At 53.7% G+C, this 25,270-nt stretch overlaps 1 protein-coding gene across 2 annotated transcripts in view; it reads right to left on the minus strand.

The window, feature by feature from the left end:
• The window catches only part of LOC140384866 (zona pellucida-like domain-containing protein 1), a 518,683-nt gene that overhangs the window by 379,398 nt on the left and 114,015 nt on the right, over positions 1-25,270 (minus strand). For both annotated transcript variants that reach the window (XM_072466811.1, XM_072466810.1), the window contains exon 6: positions 6,740-6,834. In XM_072466811.1, coding sequence (XP_072322912.1) covers positions 6,740-6,834 — 95 coding nt within the window. The remainder of the gene's footprint in view (positions 1-6,739; positions 6,835-25,270) is intronic.

Genomic DNA, 25,270 nt, shown 5'->3' on the forward strand with positions numbered 1-25,270 from the left:
CTGAACAAAACACACTCTCATCCTGAAAAAAACAAAATTTCACCCTGAACAAAACACAACATCAACCTGAACAAAACACAACTTCACCCTGAACAAAACACAACCTCACCCTGAACTAAACACAATCTCACCCTGAACAAAACACAACTTCACCCTGAACAAAACACAATTTCACCCTGATCAAAAAACAACCTCACCCTGAACAAAACACAATCTCACCCTGAACAAAGCACAATCTCACCCTGAACAAAACACAATCACACCCTGAAAAAATACAACTACACCCTAAACAAAACACAATCTCACCCTGAACAAAACACAACCTCAACCTGAACAAAACACAACCTCACCGTGAACAAAACACCATTTCACCCTGAACAAAACACAACCTCACCTTGAACAAAATCCCATCTCACCCGGAACAAAACACAACCTCAACCTGAACAAAACACAATCTCACCCAGAACAAAACACAACCTCACCCTGAACAAAACACAACCTCAGCCTGAATAAAACACAACTTTAGCCTGAACAAAACACAACCTCACCCTGAACAAAATACAATCTCACCCTGAACAAAACACAATCTCACCCTGAACAAAACACAACCTCACCCTGAACAAAACACAACCTCACCCTGAACAAAACACAACCTCTCCCTGAACAAAACAAAATCTGACTCTGAGTAAAACACAATCTCACCATAAAAAAACACACCCTCATCCTGAATAATACAAAATTTCACCCTGAACAAAACACAACTTCACACTGAACAAAACACAACCTCACCCTGAACAAAACACAATCTCACCCTGACCAAAACACAATATCACCCTGAACAAAACACAACCTCACCCTGAACAAAACTCAATCTCACCCTGAACAAAACACAACCTCAACCTGAAAAAACACAACCTCAGCCTGAATAAAACACAACTTTAGCCTGAACAAAACACAACCTCACCCTGAACAAAATACAACCTCACCCTGAACAAAACACAACCTCACCCTGAACAAAACACAACCTCACCCTGAACAAAACAAAATCTGACTCTGAGTAAAACACAATCTCACCATAAAAAAACACACCCTCATCCTGAATAAAACAAAATTTCACCCTGAACAAAACACAACATCAACCTGAACAAAACACAACTTCACCCTGAACAAAACACAACCTCACCCTGAACAAAATACAATCTCACCCTGAACAAAACACAACTTCACCCTGAACAAAACACAATTTCACCCTGAACAAAAAACAACCTCACCCAGAACAAAACACAACCTCAACCTGAACAAAACACAACCTCACCCTGAACAAAACACAATTTCACCCTGAACAAAACACAATCTCACCCTGAACAAAACACAACCTCACCCTGATCAAAACACAATCGCACCTTGAACAAAACAAAATCTCACCCTGAACAAAACATAATTTCACCCTGAACAAAACACATCCTCACCTTGAACAAAACACAATCTTACCCTGACAAAGCACAATGTCACCCTGAACAAAACAAAATCTCACCTTGAACAACACACCTTCTCACCCTGAACAAAGCACAATCTCACCCTGAACAAAACACAATATCACCCTGAACAAAACACAACCTCACCCTGAACAAAACACAACCTCACCCTGAACAAAACACAACCTCACCCTGAACAAAACAAAATCTGACCCTGAGTAAAACACAATCTCACCATAAAAAAACAAACCCTCATCCTGAATAAAATAAAATTTCACCCTGAACAAAACACAACATCAACCTGAACAAAACACAACTTCACCCTGAACAAAACACAACCTCACCCTGAACAAAACACAATCTCACCCTGAACAAAACACAACTTCACCCTGAACAAAACACAATCTCACCCTGAACAAAGCACAATCTCACCCTGAACAAAACACAATCACACCCTGAAAAAATACAACTACACCCTGAACAAAACACAATCTCACCCTGAACAAAACACAACCTCAACCTGAACAAAACACAACCTCAACCTGAACAAAACACAACTACACCCTGAACAAAACACAATCTCACCCTGAACAAAACACAACCTCAACCTGAACAAAACACAATCTCACCCTGAAAAAACACCTTACCCTGAATAAAACACAACTTCACTCTGAACAAAACACATCTCACCCTGATCAAAACACAATCGCACCTTGAACAAAACAAAATCTCACCCTGAACAGAACATAATTACACCCTGAACAAAACACATCCTCACCCTGACCAAAACACAGCCTGACCCTGAACAAAATACAACCTCACCCTGAACAAAACACAATTTCACCCTGAACAAAACACAACCTCACCCTGAACAAAACACAATCTCTGCCTGAACAAAGCACAATCTCACCCTGAACAAAACACAATCTCACCCTGAAAAAAGACAACTTCACCCAGAGCAAAACACAACCTCACCCTGAACAAAACACAATCTCACCCTGAACAAAACACAACTTCACCCTTAAGAAAACATAATTGCACCCTGAACAAAGCACAATCTCACCTTGAACAAAACACAATCTCAACCTGAACATAACACAACCCGACCCTGCACAAAACACAACTTCAACCTGAACAAAACACAACCTCACCCTGAACATAACACAATCTCACCCTGAACAAAACACAACTTCACCCTGAACAAAACACAACCCCAACCTAAACAAAACACAGTCTCACCCTGAACAAAACACAACCTCACCCTGAACAAAACACAACTTCACCCTGAACAAAACACAACCTCACACTGAACATAACACAATCTCACCCTGAACAAAACACAACTTCACCCTGAACAAAACACAACCCCAACCTAAACAAAACACAGTCTCACCCTGAACAAAACACAACCTCACCCTGAACAAAACACAACTTCACCCTGAACAAAACACAACCTCACACTGAGCAGAGCACAATCTCACCCTGAGCAAAACACAGTCTCACCCTGAAAAAAGACAACTTCACCCTGAACAAAACACAATCTCTCACTGAACAAAAGACAATCTCACCCTGAACAAAACACAATATCACCCTGTACAAAACACAACCTCACCCTGAACAAAACTCAATCTCACCCTGAACAAAACACAACCTCAACCTGAAAAACCACAACCTCAGCCTGAATAAAACACAACTTGAGCCTGAACAAAACACAACCTCACCCTGAACAAAATACAATCTCACCCTGAACAAAACACAATCTCACCCTGAACAAAACACAACCTCACCCTGAACAAAACACAACCTCACCCTGAACAAAACAAAATATGACCCTGAGTAAAACACAATCTCACCATAAAAAATACACACCCTCATCCTGAATAAAACAAAATCTTACCCTGAACAAAACACAACATCAACCTGAACAAAACACAACTTCACACTGAACAAAACACAACCTCACCCTGAACAAAACACAATCTCACCCTGACCAAAACACAATCTCACCCTGAACAAAACACAACCTCACCCTGAACAAAACTCAATCTCACCCTGAACAAAACACAACCTCAACCTGAAAAAACACAACCTCAGCCTGAATAAAACACAACTTTAGCCTGAACAAAACTCACCCTCATCCTGAATAAAACAAAATTTCACCCTGAACAAAACACAACATCAACCTGAACAAAACACAACTTCACCCTGAACAAAACACAACCTCACCCTGAACTAAACACAATCTCACCCTGAACAAAACACAACTTCACCCTGAACAAAACACAATTTCACCCTGATCAAAAAACAAACTCACCCTGAACAAAACACAATCTCACCCTGAACAAAGCACAATCTCACCCTGAACAAAACACAATCACACCCTGAAAAAATACAACTACACCCTAAACAAAACACAATCTCACCCTGAACAAAACACAACCTCAACCTGAACAAAACACAACCTCACCCTGAACAAAACACCATTTCACCCTGAACAAAACACAACCTTACCTTGAACAAAATCCCATCTCACCCGGAACAAAACACAACCTCAACCTGAACAAAACACAATCTCACCCTGAACAAAACACAACCTCACCCTGAACAAAACACAACATCAGCCTGAATAAAACACAACTTTAGCCTGAACAAAACACAACCTCACCGTGAACAAAATACAATCTCACCCTGAACAAAACACAATCTCACCCTGAACAAAACACAACCTCACACTGAACAAAACACAACCTCACCCTGAACAAAACACAACCTCTCCCTGAACAAAACAAAATCTGACTCTGAGTAAAACACAATCTCACCATAAAAAAACACACCCTCATCCTGAATAAAACAAAATTTCACCCTGAACAAAACACAACTTCACACTGAACAAAACACAACCTCACCCTGAACAAAACACAATCTCACCCTGACCAAAACACAATCTCACCCTGAACAAAACACAACCTCACCCTGAACAAAACTCAATCTCACCCTGAACAAAACACAACCTCAACCTGAAAAAACACAACCTCAGCCTGAATAAAACACAACTTTAGCCTGAACAAAACACAACCTCACCTGAACAAAATACAATCTCACCCTGAACAAAACACAGTCTCACCCTGAACAAAACACAACCTCACCCTGAACAAAACACAACCTCACCCTGAATAAAACACAACCTCACCCTGATCAAAACAAAATCTGACTCTGAGTAAATCACAATCTCACCATAAAAAAACACACCCTCATCCTGAATAAAACAAAATTTCACCCTGAACAAAACACAACATCAACCTGAACAAAACACAACTTCACCCTGAACAAAACACAACCTCACCCTGAACAAAATACAATCTCACCCTGAACAAAACACAACTTCACCCTGAACAAAACACAATTTCACCCTGAACAAAAAACAACCTCACCCAGAACAAAACACAACCTCAACCTGAACAAAACACAACCTCACCCTGAACAAAACACAATTTCACCCTGAACAAAACACAATCTCACCTTGAACAAAATCCCATCTCACCCGGAACAAAACACAACCTCAACCTGAACAAAACGCAATCTCACCCTGAAAAACACCTTACCCTGAATAAAACACAACTTCACCCTGAACAAAACACATTCTCACTCAGAACCAAACACAACCTCACCCTGATCAAAACACAATCGCACCTTGAACAAATCAAAATCTCACCCTGAACAAAACATAATTTCACCCTGAACAAAACACATCCTCACCTTGAACAAAACACAATCTCACCCTGACAAAGCACAATCTCACCCTGAACAAAACAAAATCTCACCTTTAACAACACACCTTCTCACTCTGAACAAAGCACAATCTCACCCTGAACAAAACACAATCTCACCATGAACAAAACACAACCTCACCCTGAAGAAAACATAATTACACCCTGAACAAAGCACAATCTCACCCTGAAAAAAGACAACTTCACCCTGAACAAAACACAATCTCACCCTGAACAAAACACAATCTTACCCTGAACTAAACACAACCTGACCCTGCACAAAACACAACTTCACCCTGAACAAAACTCAACCTCACCCTGAACATAACACAATCTCACCATGCCCAAAACACAACCTCACCCTGAACAAAACACAATCTCACACTGAACAGAGCACAATCTCAACCTGAGCAAAACACAGCCTCACCCTGAAAAAATACAACTTCACCCAGAACAAAACACAACCTCACACCGAACAAAACACAACCTCACCCTGAACAAAACACAACTTCACCCTGAACAAATCACAACCTCACCCTGAACAAAACACAATCTCACACTGAACAGAGCACAATCTCACCCTGAGCAAATCACAGTCTCACCCTGAAAGAAGACAACTTCACCTGAACAAAACACAACCTCACACTGAACAAAACACAATCTCACCCTGAAGAAAACACAACCTCACCCTGAAGAAAATATAATTACACCCTGAACAAAGCACAATCTCACCTTGAACAAAACACAATCTCACCCTGAACAAAACACAACCTGAACCTGCACAAAACACAACTTCACCCTGAACAAAACACAACCTCACCCTGAACATAACACAATCTCACCATGCCCAAAACACAACCTCACCATGAACAAAACACAACCACACCCTGAACAAAACACAGTCTCACCCTGAACAAAACACAACCTCACCCTGAACAAAACACAACTTCACCCTGAACAAAACACAATCTCACACTGAACAGAGCACAATCTCACCCTGAGCAAAACACAGTCTCACCCTGAAAAAAGACAACTTCACCCTGAACAAAACACAACCTCACACTGAACAAAACACAATATCACCCTGAACAAAACACAACCTCACCCTGAACAAAACACAACCTCACCCTGAACAAAACACAATCTCACCCTGAACAAAACACAACCTCACCCTGAACAAAACACAATTTCACCCTGAACAAAACACAACCTCACCCTGAACAAAACACAATTTCACCCTGAACAAAACACAACCTCACCCTGAACAAAAGTAAATGTTCTTTGTTCCCCTTCAGGACCTTCCCTGATGGCCCTCCCTGATCCTCCCCACCTTGATCCCTCCCTCCACCAGCAATGCTCACAACCCCTGTTTCTCTCATCATCTCTTCTACTCTCCACTCCCTCGACGTCTCACTCCCACAATCGTCCTTCTTTCTCGCTCAATCCGCAACTTTTGACCATTTCAAACTCTCTCCCTTCTGCTCCCAGGTCACTTACCTGCTGCTGAGATTAAAGGCCATGACCGCAACAAAAATGGTGGTGTTGAGGGGGATTCCATAATGGGGGATCAACAGGCGGCTTTGGTAGGAATGCTGGAATCAAATCCAGAGGAGACAGAAAGAGTGAATTAGGTAATGTGACCAATATACCATAAAACCTAAAACATCCACCTTCTCACTGTATGCCTCAATCCCACCGACCCACATTCTCGGCAATCCCACAGACCAACCTCCTCGTCAATCCCACTGACCCACCTTCTCCCTAATCACCCATTCCCATTGACCCAAATTTTCCCAAATCCTCCAATCCCACTGACCCACCTTCTCCCAAATCCCTCATTCCCACCGACCCACCTTCTCACTAATCACCCGATCCCATTGACCCACATTTTCCCTAATCCCCCAATCCCACCGACCAACCTTCTCCCCAATCCCACCAGGCCACCTTCTCCCCAAACCCACCGACCCACCTTCTCTCCAATCCCACCAACCCACCTTCTCCCCAATCCCACCGATCCACCTTCTCCCCTGACCCAGCAACCCACCTTCTCCCCAATCCCACCAACCCACCTTCTCCCCAACCCCACCGACCCACATTCTCCCCAATCCCACCGGGCCACCTTCTCCCCAATCCCACCAACCCACCATCTCCCCAACCCTACCGACCCACCTTCTCCCAAATCCCACCGATCCACATTCATCCCAATCCCACCAACCCACATTCTCCCCATTCCCGGTGACCCACCTTCTCCTTAATCTCACTGACGTACCTTCTCCCAATTCCCACCGACCCACCTGGTCCCCAATCCCATGGACCCACCTTCTCTCTAATTTCTCAATCCCAATGAGCCACCTTCTCCTGAATCCCATCGAACAACCTTCTCCCCAATCCCAGCGACCCACCTTCTCCCCAATCCCACCAGGCCACCTTCTCCCCAATCCCACTGATCCATCTTCTCCCCAATCCCACAAGGCCACCTTCTCCCCAATCCCACCAGGCCACCTCCTTCCTAATCCCATCGACCAACCTTCTTCCTAATCCCACCAACCAACCTTCTGCCCAATCCTGCAATCCTATTGACCCACCTTCTCCCTCAAACCCACCGACCCACCTTCACCCCAATCCCACCGACCCACCTTCTCCCCAGTCCCACCGACCCACCTTCACCTCAATCCCACCGACCCACCTACACCCCAATCCCACCGACCCACCTTCCTCCTAATCCCACCGACCCACCTTAACCCCAATCCCACCGACCCACCTTCTCCCCAGTCCCACCGACCCACCTTCACCCACAATCCCACCGACCCACCTTCACCCCAATCCCACCGACCCACCTTCTCCCCAATTCCCGCAGGCCACCTTCTCCCCAATCCCACCGATCCACCTTCTCTCCAATCCCACCAACCCACCGTCCCCCCAATCCCACCGATCCACCTTCTCCCCAATCCCACCAACTCACCTTCTCCCCAATCCCACCAACCCACCTTCTCCCCAACCCCACCGACCCACCTTAGCCCCAATCCCACCGGGCCACCTTCTCTCCTATCCCACCAGGCCACCTTCTCCCTAATCGCTCAATCCAACCGACCCACCTTCTCACCCAATCCCACCGACCCACCTTCTCCCCAATCCCACCCACCCACCTTCTCCCCAATTGCTCAATAACACCGACCCACCTTCTCACCCACCCCCACCGACCCAGCTACTCCCCAGTACCACCAACCCACCGTCTCCCCAATCCCACCAATCCACCTTCTCCCCAATCCCACCAACTCACCTTCCCCCCAACCCCACCGACCCACCTTAGCCCCAATCCCACCGGGCCACCTTCTCTCCAATCCCACCAGGCCACCTCTCCCCAATCCCACCGATCCACCTTCTCCCCAATCCCACCGATCCACCTTCACCCCAATCCCACCGGCCCACCTTCACCCCAATCCCACCAACCCACCTTCTCCCGAATCCCACCGACCCACCTACTCCTCAATCCCACCAAGCAACGTTCTCCCAAATCACAGGAACCCACCTTCTCCTTAATCCCAGCGACCCACCTTCTCCCCAATCCCAGTGACCCACTTTCTCCTTAATCGCACAGACGCACCTTCTCCCAAATCTCACCGACCCACCTGCTCCCCAATCCCACGGACCTACCTTCTCCCTAATTTCTCAATCTAAATGAGCCACCTTCTCCTGAATCCCATCGACCAATCTTCTCCCCAATCCCATCGACCCATCTTCTCCCCAATCCCATCGGGCTACCTTCATCCCAATCCCAGTGACCCACATTCTCCCAATCCCACCAGGCCACCTTCTCCCCAATCCCACCGGTCCACCTTCACCCCAATCCCACCGGGCCACCTTCGGCCCAATCCTGCAATCCCATTGACCCACCTTCTCCCCAATTCCCGCAGGCCACCTTCTCCCCAATCCCACCGATCCACCTTCTCTCCAATCACACCAGGCCACCTTCTTCCTAATCCCACCAACCCACCTTCTTCCTCAACCCACCTGCTGACCAATCCTGCAATCCCATTGACCCACCTTCTCCCTCAATCCCACCGAAACACCTTCACCCCAATCCCACCGACCCACCTTCTCCCCAATTCCCGCAGGCCACCTTCTCCCCAATCCCACTGATCCACCTTCTCTCCAATCCCACCAACCCACCGTCTCCCCAATCCCACCGATCCACCTTCTCCCCAATCCCACCAACTCACCTTCTCCCCAATCCCACCAACCCACCTTCTCCCCAACCCCACCGACCCACCTTAGCCCCAATCCCACCGGGCCACCTTCTCTCCAATCCCACCAGGCCACCTTCTCCCTAATCGCTCAATCCAACCGACCCACCTTCTCACCCAATCCCACCGACCCACCTTCTCCCCAATCCCACCCACCCACCTTCTCCCCAATTGCTCAATAACACCGACCCACCTTCTCACCCACCCCCACCGACCCAGCTACTCCCCAGTCCCACCAACTCACCGTCTCCCCAATCCCACCGATCCACCTTCTCCCCAATCCCACCAACTCACCTTCTCCCCAACCCCACCGACCCACTTTAGCCCCAATCCCACCGGGCCACCTTCTCTGCAATCCCACCAGGCCACCTCTCCCCAATCCCACCGATCCACCTTCTCCCCAATCCAACCGATCCAGCTTCACCCCAATCCCACCAGCCCACCTTCACCCCAATCCCACCAACCCACCTTCTGCCGAATCCCACCAACCCACCTTCTCCCCAATCCCACTGACCCACGTCCTCCTCAACCTTACTGACCCACCTTCTCCCGAATCCCACCGACCCACCTACTCCTCAATCCCACCAAGCAACGTTCTCCCAAATCACAGGAACCCACCTTCTCCTTAATCCCAGCGACCCACCTTCTCCCCAATCCCAGTGACCCACTTTCTCCTTAATCGCACAGACGCACCTTCTCCCAAATCTCACCGACCCACCTGCTCCCCAATCCCACGGACCTACCTTCTCCCTAATTTCTCAATCCCAATGAGCCACCTTCTCCTGAATCCCATCGACCAATCTTCTCCCCAATCCCATCGACCCATCTTCTCCCCAATCCCATCGGGCTACCTTCATCCCAATCCCAGTGACCCACATTCTCCCAATCCCACCAGGCCACCTTCTCCCCAATCCCACCGGTCCACCTTCTCCCCAATCCCACCGGGCCACCTTCTGCCCAATCCTGCAATCCCATTGACCCACCTTCTCCCCAATTCCCGCAGGCCACCTTCTCCCCAATCCCACCGATCCACCTTCTCTCCCATCCCACCAACCCACCTTCTTCCTCAACCCACCTGCTGCCCAATCCTGCAATCCCATTGACCCACCTTCTGCCCAATCCCACCGGGCCCCCTTCTGCCCAATCCTGCAATCCCATTGACCCACCTTCTCCCCAATTGCCGCAGGCCACCTTCTCCCCAATCCCACCGATCCACTTTCTCTCCAATCACACCAGGCCACCTTCTTCCTAATCCCACCAACCCACCTTCTTCCTCAACCCACCTGCTGCCCAATCCTGCAATCCCATTGACCCACCTTCTCCCTCAATCCCACCGAAACACCTTCACCCCAATCCCACCGACCCACCTTCTCCCCAATTCCCGCAGGCCACCTTCTCCCCAATCCCACCGATCCACCTTCTCTCCAATCCCACCAACCCACCGTCTCCCCAATCCCACCGATCCACCTTCTCCCCAATCCCACGGACCCACCTTCTCCCCAATCCCACCAGGCCACCTTCTCCCCAATCCCACCGTGCCACCTTCTCCCCAATCCCACCGACCCACCTTCTCCCCAATCCCACCCACCCACCTTCTCCCCAATTGCTCATTCACACCTACCCACCTTCTCACCCAATCCAACCGACCCAGCTACTCCCCAGTCCCAGCAACCCACCTTCTCCCCAATCCCACTGACCCACCTTCTCCCCAATCCCACCGACCCACCTTCTACCAATCCCACCGACCCACCTTCTCCCTAATCGCTTAATCCAACCGACCCACATTCTCACCCAATCCCACCGACCCACCTTCTCCCCAATCCCACCCACCCACCTTCTCCCCAATTGCTCAATAACACCGACCCACCTTCTCACCCAACCCCACCAACCCAGCTACTCCCCAGTCCCAGCAACCCACCTTCTCCCCAATCCCACCGACCCACCTTCTACCAATCCCAGCGACCCACCTTCTCCATAATCCCACCGACCCACCTTCTCCCCAATCACACCGACCCATCTTCTCCCAGTCCCACCTACCCAGCTTCTCCCCAGTCCCAGCAACCCACCTTCTCCCCAATCCCACCAACCAACCTTATCCCCAATCCCAGCGACACATATTCTCCTTAATCCCAGCGACCCACCTTCTCCCCAATCCCGGTGACCCACCTTCTCCTTAATCTCACTGACGCACCTTCTCCCAATTCCCACCGACCCACCTGCTCCCCAATCCCATGGACCCACCTTCTCCCTAATTTCTCAATCCCAATGAGCCACATTCTCCTGAATCCCATCGACCAACCTTCTCCCCAATCCCATCAACTCATCTGCTCCCCAATCCCACCAGGCTACCTTCAGCAGAATCCCAGCGACCCACCTTCTCCCCAATCCCACCAGGCCACCTTCTCCCCAATCCCACCAGGCCACCTTCCCCCAATCCCACTGATCCACCTTCTTCCCAATCCCACAAGGCCACCATCTCCCCAATCCCACCAGGCCACCTCCTTCCTAATCCCACCAACCCACCTTTTACCTAATCCCACCACCCTCCTTCTGCCCAATCCTGCAATCCCATTGACCCACATTCTCCCCAGTCCCACCGACCCACCTTCACCCTCAATCCCACCGACCCACCATCACCCCAATCCCACCGACCCACCTTCTCCCCAATTCCCGGGGGCCACCTTCTCCCCAATCCCACCGACCCTCCTTTTCTCCAATCCCACCAACCCACCGTCTCCCCAATCCCACCGATCCACCTTCTCCCCAATCCCACCAACCCACCTTCTCCCCAACCCCACCGACCCACCTTCGCCCCAATCCCACAGGGCCACCTTCTCTCCAACCCCACCAGGCCACCTTCTCCCCAATCCCACCAACCCACCTTCTCCCCAACCCCACCGATCCACCTTCACCCCATTCCCACCGCCCCACCTTCATCACAATCCCACCAACCCACCTTCTCCCGAATCCCACCAACCCAACTTCTCCCCAATCCCACCGACCCACCTCATCCCCAATCTTACTGACCCACCTTCTCCCGAATCACACTGACCCACCTACTCCCCAATCCCAGCAACCCACCTTCTCCCCAATCCCAGTGACCCACCTGCTCCCCAATCCCACGGACCCACCTTCTCCCTAGTTTCTCAATTCCAATGAGCAACCTTCTCCTGAATCCCATCGACCAATCTTCTCCCCAATCCCATCGACCCATCTTCTCCCCAATCCCACCGGGCTACATTCAGCCCAGTCCCAGCGACCCACCTTCTCCCTAATCCCACCAGGGAACTTTCTCCCCAATCCCACTGATCCACCTTCTCCCCAATCCCACAAGGCCACCTTCGCCCCAATCCCAGCAGGCCACCTCCTTCCTAATCTCACCGACCCACCTTTTTCCTAATCCCACCAACCCACCTTCTGCCCAATCCTGCAATCCAATTGACCCACCTTCTCCCTCAATCCCACCGACCCACCTTCACCCCAATCCCACCGACCCACCTTCCTCCTAATCCCACCGACCCACCTTAACCCCAATCCCACCGACCCACCTTCACCCCAGTCCCACCGACCCACCTTCACTCTCAATCCCACCGACCCTCCTTCAGCACAATCCCACCGACCCACCTTCTCCCCAATTCCCGCAGGCCACCTTCTCCCCAATCCCACCGATCCACCTTCTCTCCAATCCCACCAACCCACCATCTCCCCAATCCCACCGATCCACCTTCTCCCCAATCCCACCAACTCACCTTCTCCCCAATCCTACCAACCCACCTTATCCCCAACCCCACCGACCCACCTTAGCCCCAATCCCACCGGGCCACCTTCTCTCCAATCCCACCATGCCACCTCTCCCCAACCCCACCGATCCACCTTCTCCCCAATCCCACCGATCCACCTTCACCCCAATCCCACCGGCCCACCTTCACCCCAATCCCATCAACCCACCTTCCCCCGAATCCGACCAACCCACCTTCTCCCCAATCCCACTGACCCACCTCCTCCTCAACCTTACTGACCAACCTGCTCCCGAATCCCACCGACCCACCTACTCCCCAATCCCACCAAGCAACGTTCTCCCAAATCACAGGGACCCACCTTCAACTTAATCCCAGCTACCCACCTTCTCCCCAATCCCAGTGACCCACTTTCTCCTTAATCCCACCGACGCACCTTCCCCCAAATCTCACCGACCCACCTGCTCCCCAATCCCACGGACCTACCTTCTCCCTAATTTCTCAATCCCAATGAGCCACCTTCTCCTGAATCCCATCGACCAATCCTCTCCCCAATCCCATCGACCCATCTTCTCCCCAATCCCATCGGGCTACCTTCATCCCAATCCCAGTGACCCACCTTCTCCCAATCCCACCAGGCCACCTTCTCCCCAATCCCACTGATCCACCTACTCCCCAATCCCACCAGGCCACCTTCTCCCCAATCACACCAGGCCACCTTCTTCCTAATCCCACCAACCCACCTTCTTCCTCAACTCACCTGCTGCCCAATCCTGCAATCCCATTGACCCACCTTCTCCTTCAATCCCACCGACCCACCTTCACCCCAATCCCACCGACCCACCTTCCCCAAATCCCACTGGGCCACATTCTCTCCAATCCCACCGGCCCACCTTCTCCACAATCCCACTGGGCCACCTTCTGCCCAATCCTGCAATCCCATTGACACACCTTCTCCCCAGTCCCACCGACCCACATTGTCCCTCAATCCCACCGACCCACTTTCTCCCAATCCCACTGACCCACCATCTCCCCAATCCATCAACCCCACTGATCCACTTTCTCCCCAATCCCACTCTCCCATCTTCACCTCAATTCCTCAATCCCACCGATCCACCTTCACCCCAATCCCACCGACCCACCTTCTCCCCAATCCAACCGACCCACCTTCTCCCCAATCCTACCGACCCACCTTCTCCCCAATCCCACCGACCAACCTTCTCCTCAATCCCACCAACCCACCTTCTCCTGAATCCAACCGATCCACCTTTTCCCCAATCCCACCTTGCCCCCCAATCACACCGACCCACCTTCTCCCCAATCCCACGGACCCACCTTCTCCCCAATCACACCAGGCCACCTTCTCCCCAATCCCACCGTGCCACCTTCTCCCCAATCCCACCGACCCACCTTCTCCCCAATCCCACCCACCCACCTTCTCCCCAATTGCTCATTCACACCGACCCACCTTCTCACCCAATCCCACCGACCCAGCTACTCCCCAGTCCCAGCAACCCACCTTCTCCCGAATCCCACCGACCCACCTACTCCTCAATCCCACCAAGCAACGTTCTCCCAAATCACAGGAACCCACCTTCTCCTTAATCCCAGCGACCCACCTTCTCCCCAATCCCAGTGACCCACTTTCTCCTTAATCGCACAGACGCACCTTCTCCCAAATCTCACCGACCCACCTGCTCCCCAATCCCACGGACCTGCCTTCTCCCTAATTTCTCAATCCCAATGAGCCACCTTCTCCTGAATCCCATCGACCAATCTTTTCCCCAATCCCATCGACCCATCTTCTCCCCAATCCCATCGGGCTACCTTCATCCCAATCCCAGTGACCCACATTCTCCCAATCCCACCAGGCCACCTTCTCCCCAATCCCACCGGTCCACCTTCTCCCCAATCCCACCGGGCCACCTTCTGCCCAATTCTGCAATTCCATTGACCCACCTTCTCCCCAATTCCCGCAGGCAACCATCTCCCCAATCCCACCGATCCACCTTCTCTCCAATCACACCAGGCCACCTTCTTCCTAATCCCACCAACCCACCTTCTTCCTCAAACCACCTGCTGCCCAATCCTGCAATCCCATTGACCCACCTTCTCCCTCAATCCCACCGACCCACCTTCACCCCAATCCCACCGACCCACCTTCTCCCCAATTCCCGCAGGCCACCTTCTCCCCAATCCCACCGATCCACCTTCTCTCCAATCCCACCAACCCACCGTCTCCCCAATTCCACCGATCAACCTTCTCCCCAATCCCACCAACTCACCTTCTCCCCAATCCCACCAACCCACCTTCTCCGCAGCCCCACCGACCCACCTTAGCCCCAATCCCACCGGGCCACCTTCTCTCCAATCCCACCAGGCCACCTTCTCCCTAATCGCTCAATCCAACCGACCCACTTTCTCACCCAATCCCACCGACCCACCTTCTCCCCAATCCCACCCACCCACCTTCTCCCCAATTGCTCAATAACACCGACCCACCTTCTCACCCACCCCCACCGACCCAGCTACTCCCCAGTCCCACCAACTCACCGTCTCCCCAATCCCACCGATCCACCTTCTCCCCAATCCCACCAACTCACCTTCTCCCCAACCCCACCGACCCACCTTAGCCCCAATCCCACCGGGCCACCTTCTCTGCAATCCCACCAGGCCACCTCTCCCCAATCCCACCGATCCACCTTCTCCCCAATCCCACCGATCCACCTTCACCCCAATCCCACCGGCCCACCTTCACCCCAATCCCACCAACCCACCTTCTGCCGAATCCCACCAACCCACCTTCTCCCCAATCCCACTGACCCACGTCCTCCTCAACCTTACTGACCCACCTTCTCCCGAATCCCACCGACCCACCTACTCCTCAATCCCACCAAGCAACGTTCTCCCAAATCACAGGAACCCACCTTCTCCTTAATACCAGCGACCCACCTTCTCCCCAATCCCAGTGACCCACTTTCTCCTTAATCGCACAGACGCACCTTCTCCCAAATCTCACCGACCCACCTGCTCCCCAATCCCACGGACCTACCTTCTCCCTAATTTCTCAATCCCAATGAGCCACCTTCTCCTGAATCCCATCGACCAATCTTCTCCCCAATCCCATCGACCCATCTTCTCCCCAATCCCATCGGGCTACCTTCATCCCAATCCCAGTGACCCACATTCTCCCAATCCCACCAGGCCACATTCTCCCCAATGCCACCGGTCCACCTTCTCCCCAATCCCACCGGGCCACCTTCTGCCCAATCCTGCAATCCCATTGACCCACCTTCTCCATCAATCCCACCGACCCACCTTCACCCCAATCCCACCGACCCACCTTCCCCCAATCCCACTGGGCCACATTCTCTCCAATCCCACCGGTCCACCTTCTCCCCAATCCCACCGGGCCACCTTCTGCCCAATCCTGCAATCCCATTGACCCACCTTCTCCCCAGTCCCACCGACCCACTTTCTCCCCAATCCCACTGACCCACCATCTCCCCAATCCATCAATCCCACTGACCCACTTTCTCCCCAATCCCACTCTCCCATCTTCACCTCAATTCCTCAATCCCACCGATCCACCTTCACCCCAATCCCACCGACCCACCTTCGCCCCAATCCCACCGACCCACCTACTCCCCAATCCCACCAAGCAACGTTCTCCCAAATCACAGGGACCCACCTTCTCCTTAATCCCAGCTACCCACCTTCTCCCCAATCCCAGTGACCCACTTTCTCCTTAATCCCACCGACGCACCTTCTCCCAAATCTCACCGACCCACCTGCTCCCCAATCCCACGGACCTACCTTCTCCCTAATTTGTCAATCCCAATGAGCCACCTTCTCCTGAATCCCATCGACCAATCTTCTCCCCAATCCCATCGACCCATCTTCTCCCCAATCCCATCGGGCTACCTTCATCCCAATCCCAGTGACCGACCTTCTCCCAATCCCACCAGGCCACCATCTCCCCAATCCCACTGATCCACCTACTCCCCAATCCCACCAGGCCACCTTCACCCCATTCCCACCGCCCCACCTTCATCACAATCCCACCAACCCACCTTCTCCCGAATCCCACCAACCCACCTTCTCCCCAATCCCACCGACCCACCTCATCCCCAATCTTACTGACCCACCTTCTCCCGAATCACACTGACCCACCTACTCCCCAATCCCACCAACCAACGTTCTCCCCAATCCCAGGTACCCACCTTCTCCTTAATCCCAGCAACCCACCTTCTCCCCAATCCCAGTGACCCACCTGCTCCCCAATCCCACGGACCCACCTTCTCCCTAATTTCTCAATTCCAATGAGCAACCTTCTCCTGAATCCTATCGACCAATCTTCTCCCCAATCCCATCGACCCATCTTCTCCCCAATCCCACCGGGCTACCTTCAGCCCAGTCCCAGCGACCCACCTTCTCCCTAATCCCACCAGGCAACATTCTCCCCAATCCCACTGATCCACCTTCTCCCCAATCCCACAAGGCCACCTTCTCCCCAATCCCACCAGGCCACCTCCTTCCTAATCCCACCGACCCACCATCTTCCTAATCCCACCGACCCACCTTCTGCCCAATCCTGTAATCCCATTGACCCACCTTCTCCCTCAATCCCACCGACCCACCTTCAACCCAATCCCACCGACCCACCTTCCTCCTAATCCCACCGACCCACTTTAACACCAATCCCACCGACCCACCTTCTCCCCAGTCCCACTGACCCAACTTCACCCTCAATCCCACCGACCCACCTTCACCACAATTCCACCGACCCACCTTCTCCCCAATTCCCGCAGGCCACCTTCTCCCCAATCCCACCGATCCACCTTCTCTCCAATCCCACCAACCCACCATCTCCCCAATCCCACCGATCCACCTTCTCCCCAATCCCACCAACTCACCTTCTCCCCAATCCCACCAACCCACCTTATCCCCAACCCCACCGACCCACCTTAGCCCCAATCCCACCGGGCCACTTTCTCTCCAATCCCACCAGGCCACCTCTCCCCAATCCCACCGATCCACCTTCTCCCCAATCCCACCGATCCACCTTCACCCCAATCCCACCGGCCCACCTTCACCCCAATCCCATCAACCCACCTTCTCCCGAATCCCACCAACCCACCTTCTCCCCAATCCCACTGACCCACCTCCTCCTCAACCTTACTGACCAACCTTCTCCCGAATCCCACCGACCCACCTACTCCCCAATCCCACCAAGCAACGTTCTCCCAAATCACAGGGACCCACCTTCTCCTTAATCCCAGCTACCCACCTTCTCCCCAATCCCAGTGACCCACTTTCTCCTTAATCCCACCGACGCACCTTCTCCCAAATCTCACCGACCCACCTGCTCCCCAATCCCACGGACCTACCTTCTCCCTAATTTCTCAATCCCAATGAGCCACATTCTCCTGAATCCCATCGACCAATCTTCTCCACAATCCCATCGACCCATCTTCTCCCCAATCCCATCGGGCTACCTTCATCCCACTCCCAGTGACCCACCTTCTCCCAATCCCACCAGGCCACCATCTCCCCAATCCCACTGATCCACCTACTCCCCAATCCCACCAGGCCACCTTCTCCCCAATCACACCAGGCCACCTTCTTCCTAATCCCACCAACCCACCTTCTTCCTCAACTCACCTGCTGCCCAATCCTGCAATCCCATTGACCCACCTTCTCCTTCAATCCCACCGACCCACCTTCACACCAATCCCACCGACCCACCTTCCCCCAATCCCACTGGGCCACATTCTCTCCAATCCCACCGGCCCACCTTCTCCCCAAACCCACTGGGCCACCTTCTGCCCAATCCTGCAATCCCATTGACACACCTTCTCCCCAGTCCCACCGACCCACATTCTCCCTCAATCCCACCGACCCACTTTCTCCCCAATCCCACTGACCCACCATCTCCCCAATCCATCAATCCCACTGACCCACTTTCTCCCCAATCCCACTCTCCCATCTTCACCTCAATTCCTCAATCCCACCGATCCACCTTCACCCCAATCCCACCGACCCACCTTCTCCCCAATCCAACCGACCCACGTTCTCCCCAATCCTACCGACCCACCTTCTCCCCAATCCCACCGACCAACCTTCTCCTCAATCCCACCAACCCACCTTCTCCCGAATCCAACCGATCCACCTTTTCCCCAATCCCACCTTGCCCCACAATCACACCGACCCACCTTCTCCCCAATCCCACCGACCCACCTTCTCCCCAATCACACCAGGCCACCTTCTCCCCAATCCCACCGTGCCACCTTCTCCCCAATCCCACCGACCCACCTTCTCCCCAATCCCACCCACCCACCTTCTCCCCAATTGCTCATTCACACCGACCCACCTTCTCACCCAATCCCACCGACCCAGCTACACCCCAGTCCCAGCAACCCACCTTCTCCCCAATCCCACCGACCCACCTTCTCCCCAATCCCACCCACCCACCTTCTCCCCAATTGTTCAATAACACTGACCCACCTTCTCACCCAACCCCACCAACCCAGCTACTCCCCAGTCCCAGCAACCCACATTCTCCCCAATCCCACCGACCCACCTTCTGCCAATCCCAGAGACCCACCTTCTATATAATCCCACCGACCCACCTTCTCCCCAATCACACCGACCCATCTTCTCCCCAGTCCCACCGACCCAGCTTCTCCCCAGTCCCAGCAACCCACCTTCTCCCCAATCCCACCAACCAACCTTATCCCCAATCCCAGCGACCCATATTCTCCTTAATCCCAGCGACCCACCTTCTCCCTAATCCCGATGACCCACCTTCTCCTTAATCTCACTGACGCACCTTCTCCCAATTCCCACCGACCCACCTGCTCCCCAATCCCATGGACCCACCTTCTCCCTAATTTCTCAATCCCATTGACCCACCTTCTCCCTCAATCACACCGACCCACCTCCACCCCAATCCCATCAACTCATCTGCTCCCCAATCCCACCGGGCTACCTTCAGCAGAATCCCAGCGACCCACCTTCTCCCCAATCCCACCAGGCCACCTTCTCCCCAATCCCACCAGGCCACCTTCCCCCCAATCCCACTGATCCACCTTCTCCCCAATCCAACAAGGCCACCTTCTCCCCAATCCCACCAGGCCACCTCCTTCCTAATCCCACCAACCCACCTTCTTCCTAATCCCACCACCCTCCTTCTGCCCAATCCTGCAATCCCATTGACCCACCTTCTCCCCAGTCCCACCGACTCACCTTCACCCTCAATCCCACCGACCCACCTTCACCCCAATCCCACCGACCAACCTTCTCCCCAATTCCCGCGGGCCACCTTCTCCCCAATCCCACCGACCCTCCTTCTCTCCAATCCCACCAACCCACCATCTCCCCAATCCCACCGATCCACCTTCTCCCCAATCCCACCAACCCACCTTCTCCCCAACCCCACCGACCCACCTTCGCCCCAATCCCACAGGGCCACCTTCTCTCCAACCCCACCAGGCCACCTTCTCCCCAATCCCACCAACCCACCTTCTCCCCAACCCCACCGATCCACCTTCACCCCATTCCCACTGCCCCACCTTCATCCCAATCCCACCAACCCACCTTCTCCCGAATCCCACCAACCCACCTTCTCCCCAATCCCACCGACCCACCTCCTCCCCAATCTTACTGACCCACCTTCTCCCGAATCCCACTGACCCACCTACTCCCCAATCCCACCAACCAACGTTCTCCCCAATCCCAGGTACCCACCTTCTCCTTAATCCCAGCAATCCACCTTCTCCCCAATCCGAGTGACCCACCTTCTCCTTAATCCCACCGACGCACCTGCTCCCCAATCCCACGGACCCACCTTCTCCCTAATTTATCAATTCCAATGAGCAACCTTCTCCTGAATCCCATCGACCAATCTTCTCCCCAATCCCATCGACCCATCTTCTCCCCAATCCCACCGGGCTACCTTCAGCCCAGTCCCAGCGACCCACCTTCTCCCTAATCCCACCAGGCCACCTTCTCCCCAATCCCACTGATCCATCTTCTCCCCAATCCCACAAGGCCACCTTCTCCCCAATCCCACCAGGCCACCTCCTTCCTAATCCCACCGACCCACCTTCTTCCTAATCCCACCAACCCACCTTCTGCCCAATCCTGCAATCCCATTGACCCACCTTCTCCTCAATCACACCGACCCACCTTCACCCCAATCCCACTGACCCACCTTCTCACCAGTCCCTCCGACCAACCTTATCCCCAATCCCAGTGACCCATCTACTCCTTAATCGAAGCGACTCACCTTATCCCCAATCCCAGTGACCCACCTTCTCCTTAATCCCACCGACGCACCTTCTCCCAACTCCCACCGACCCACCTGCTCCCCAATCCCACGGACCTACCTTCTCCCTAATTTCTCAATCCCAATAAGCCACCTTCTCCTGAATCCCATCAACCAATCTTCTCCCCAATCCCATCGACCCATACTCTCACCAATCCCATCGGGCTACTTTCATCCCAATCCCAGCGACCCACCTTCTCCCAATCCCACCAGGCCACCTTCTCCCCAATCCCACTGATCCACCTACTCCCCAATCCCACCAGGCCACCTTCTCCCCAATCACACCAGGCCACCTTCTTCCTAATCCCACCAAACCACCTTCTTCCTAATCCCACCATCCCACCTACTGCCCAATCCTGCAATCCCATTGACCCACCTTCTCCCTCAATCCCACCGACCCACCTTCACCCCAATCCCACCGACCCACCTTCTCCCCAATCCCACCGGGCCACATTCTCTCCAATCCCACCGACCCACCTTCTCCCCAATCCCATCGGGCCACCTTCTGCCCAATCCTGCAATCCCATTGACCCACCTTCTCCCCAGTCCCACCGACCCACCTTCTCCCTCAATTCCACCGACCCACTTTCTCCCCAATCCCACCGACCCACCATCTCCCCAATCCATCAATCTCACTGACCCACTTTCTCCCCAATCCCACTCTCCCATCTTCACCTCAAATCCTCAATCCTACCAATCCACCTTCACCCCAATCCCACCGACCCACCTTCTCACCAATCCAACCGACCCACCTTCTCCCCAATCCCACCGACCCAACTTCTCCCCAATCCCACCGACCCACCTTCTCCCCAATCCCACCGACCCACCTTCTCCCCAATCCCAACGACCCACCTTCTCCTCTGTCCCACCAACCCACCTTCTCCCGAATCCAACTGATCCACCTTTTCCCCAATCCCACCTTCCCCCCCAATCACACCGACCCACCTTCTCCCCAATCCCACGGACCCACCTTCTCCCCAATCCCACCGACCCACCTTCTCCCCAATCCCACCGTGCCACCTTCTCCCCAATCCCACCGACCCACCTTCTCCCCAATACCACCCACCCACCTTCTCCCCAATTGCTCATTCACACCGACCCACCTTCTCACCCAATCCCACCGACCCAGCTACACCCCAGTCCCAGCAACCCACCTTCTCCCCAATCCCACCGACCCACCTTCTCCCCAATCCCACCGACCCACCTTCTACCAATCCCACCGACCCACCTTCTCCCTGATCGCTCAATCCAACCGACCCACCTCTCACCCAATCCCACCGACCCACCTTCTCCCCAATCCCACCCACCCACCTTCTCCCCAATTGTTCAATAACACTGACCCACCTTCTCACCCAACCCCACCAACCCAGCTACTCCCCAGTCCCAGCAACCCACATTCTCCCCAATCCCACCGACCCACCTTCTGCCAATCCCAGAGACCCACCTTCTCCTTAATCCCAGCTACCCACCTTCTCCCCAATCCCAGTGACCCACTTTCTCCTTAATCCCACCGACGCACCTTCTCCCAAATCTCACCGACCCACCTGCTCCCCAATCCCACGGACCTACCTTCTCCCTAATTTCTCAATCCCAATGAGCCACATTCTCCTGAATCCCATCGACCAATCTTCTCCACAATCCCATCGACCCATCTTCTCCCCAATCCCATCGGGCTACCTTCATCCCACTCCCAGTGACCCACCTTCTCCCAATCCCACCAGGCCACCATCTCCCCAATCCCACTGATCCACCTACTCCCCAATCCCACCAGGCCACCTTCTCCCCAATCACACCAGGCCACCTTCTTCCTAATCCCACCAACCCACCTTCTTCCTCAACTCACCTGCTGCCCAATCCTGCAATCCCATTGACCCACCTTCTCCTTCAATCCCACCGACCCACCTTCACACCAATCCCACCGACCCACCTTCCCCCAATCCCACTGGGCCACATTCTCTCCAATCCCACCGGCCCACCTTCTCCCCAAACCCACTGGGCCACCTTCTGCCCAATCCTGCAATCCCATTGACACACCTTCTCCCCAGTCCCACCGACCCACATTCTCCCTCAATCCCACCGACCCACTTTCTCCCCAATCCCACTGACCCACCATCTCCCCAATCCATCAATCCCACTGACCCACTTTCTCCCCAATCCCACTCTCCCATCTTCACCTCAATTCCTCAATCCCACCGATCCACCTTCACCCCAATCCCACCGACCCACCTTCTCCCCAATCCAACCGACCCACGTTCTCCCCAATCCTACCGACCCACCTTCTCCCCAATCCCACCGACCAACCTTCTCCTCAATCCCACCAACCCACCTTCTCCCGAATCCAACCGATCCACCTTTTCCCCAATCCCACCTTGCCCCACAATCACACCGACCCACCTTCTCCCCAATCCCACCGACCCACCTTCTCCCCAATCACACCAGGCCACCTTCTCCCCAATCCCACCGTGCCACCTTCTCCCCAATCCCACCGACCCACCTTCTCCCCAATCCCACCCACCCACCTTCTCCCCAATTGCTCATTCACACCGACCCACCTTCTCACCCAATCCCACCGACCCAGCTACACCCCAGTCCCAGCAACCCACCTTCTCCCCAATCCCACCGACCCACCTTCTCCCCAATCCCACCGACCCACCTTCTACCAATCCCACCGACCCACCTTCTCCCTGATCGCTCAATCCAACCGACCCACCTCTCACCCAATCCCACCGACCCACCTTCTCCCCAATCCCACCCACCCACCTTCTCCCCAATTGTTCAATAACACTGACCCACCTTCTCACCCAACCCCACCAACCCAGCTACTCCCCAGTCCCAGCAACCCACATTCTCCCCAATCCCACCGACCCACCTTCTGCCAATCCCAGAGACCCACCTTCTATATAATCCCACCGACCCACCTTCTCCCCAATCACACCGACCCATCTTCTCCCCAGTCCCACCGACCCAGCTTCTCCCCAGTCCCAGCAACCCACCTTCTCCCCAATCCCACCAACCAACCTTATCCCCAATCCCAGCGACCCATATTCTCCTTAATCCCAGCGACCCACCTTCTCCCTAATCCCGATGACCCACCTTCTCCTTAATCTCACTGACGCACCTTCTCCCAATTCCCACCGACCCACCTGCTCCCCAATCCCATGGACCCACCTTCTCCCTAATTTCTCAATCCCATTAACCCACCTTCTCCCTCAATCCCACCGACCCACCTCCACCCCAATCCCATCAACTCATCTGCTCCCCAATCCCACCGGGCTACCTTCAGCAGAATCCCAGCGACCCACCTTCTCCCCAATCCCACCAGGCCACCTTCTCCCCAATCCCACCAGGCCACCTTCCCCCCAATCCCACTGATCCACCTTCTCCCCAATCCAACAAGGCCACCTTCTCCCCAATCCCACCAGGCCACCTCCTTCCTAATCCCACCAACCCACCTTCTTCCTAATCCAACCACCCTCCTTCTGCCCAATCCTGCAATCCCATTGACCCACCTTCTCCCCAGTCCCACCGACTCACCTTCACCCTCAATCCCACCGACCCACCTTCACCCCAATCCCACCGACCAACCTTCTCCCCAATTCCCGCGGGCCACCTTCTCCCCAATCCCACCGACCCTCCTTCTCTCCAATCCCACCAACCCACCATCTCCCCAATCCCACCGATCCACCTTCTCCCCAATCCCACCAACCCACCTTCTCCC

The sequence above is a fragment of the Scyliorhinus torazame genome, chromosome 10 (genome assembly GCF_047496885.1).
Source record: "Scyliorhinus torazame isolate Kashiwa2021f chromosome 10, sScyTor2.1, whole genome shotgun sequence".
Lineage (NCBI taxonomy): Eukaryota > Metazoa > Chordata > Chondrichthyes > Carcharhiniformes > Scyliorhinidae > Scyliorhinus > Scyliorhinus torazame.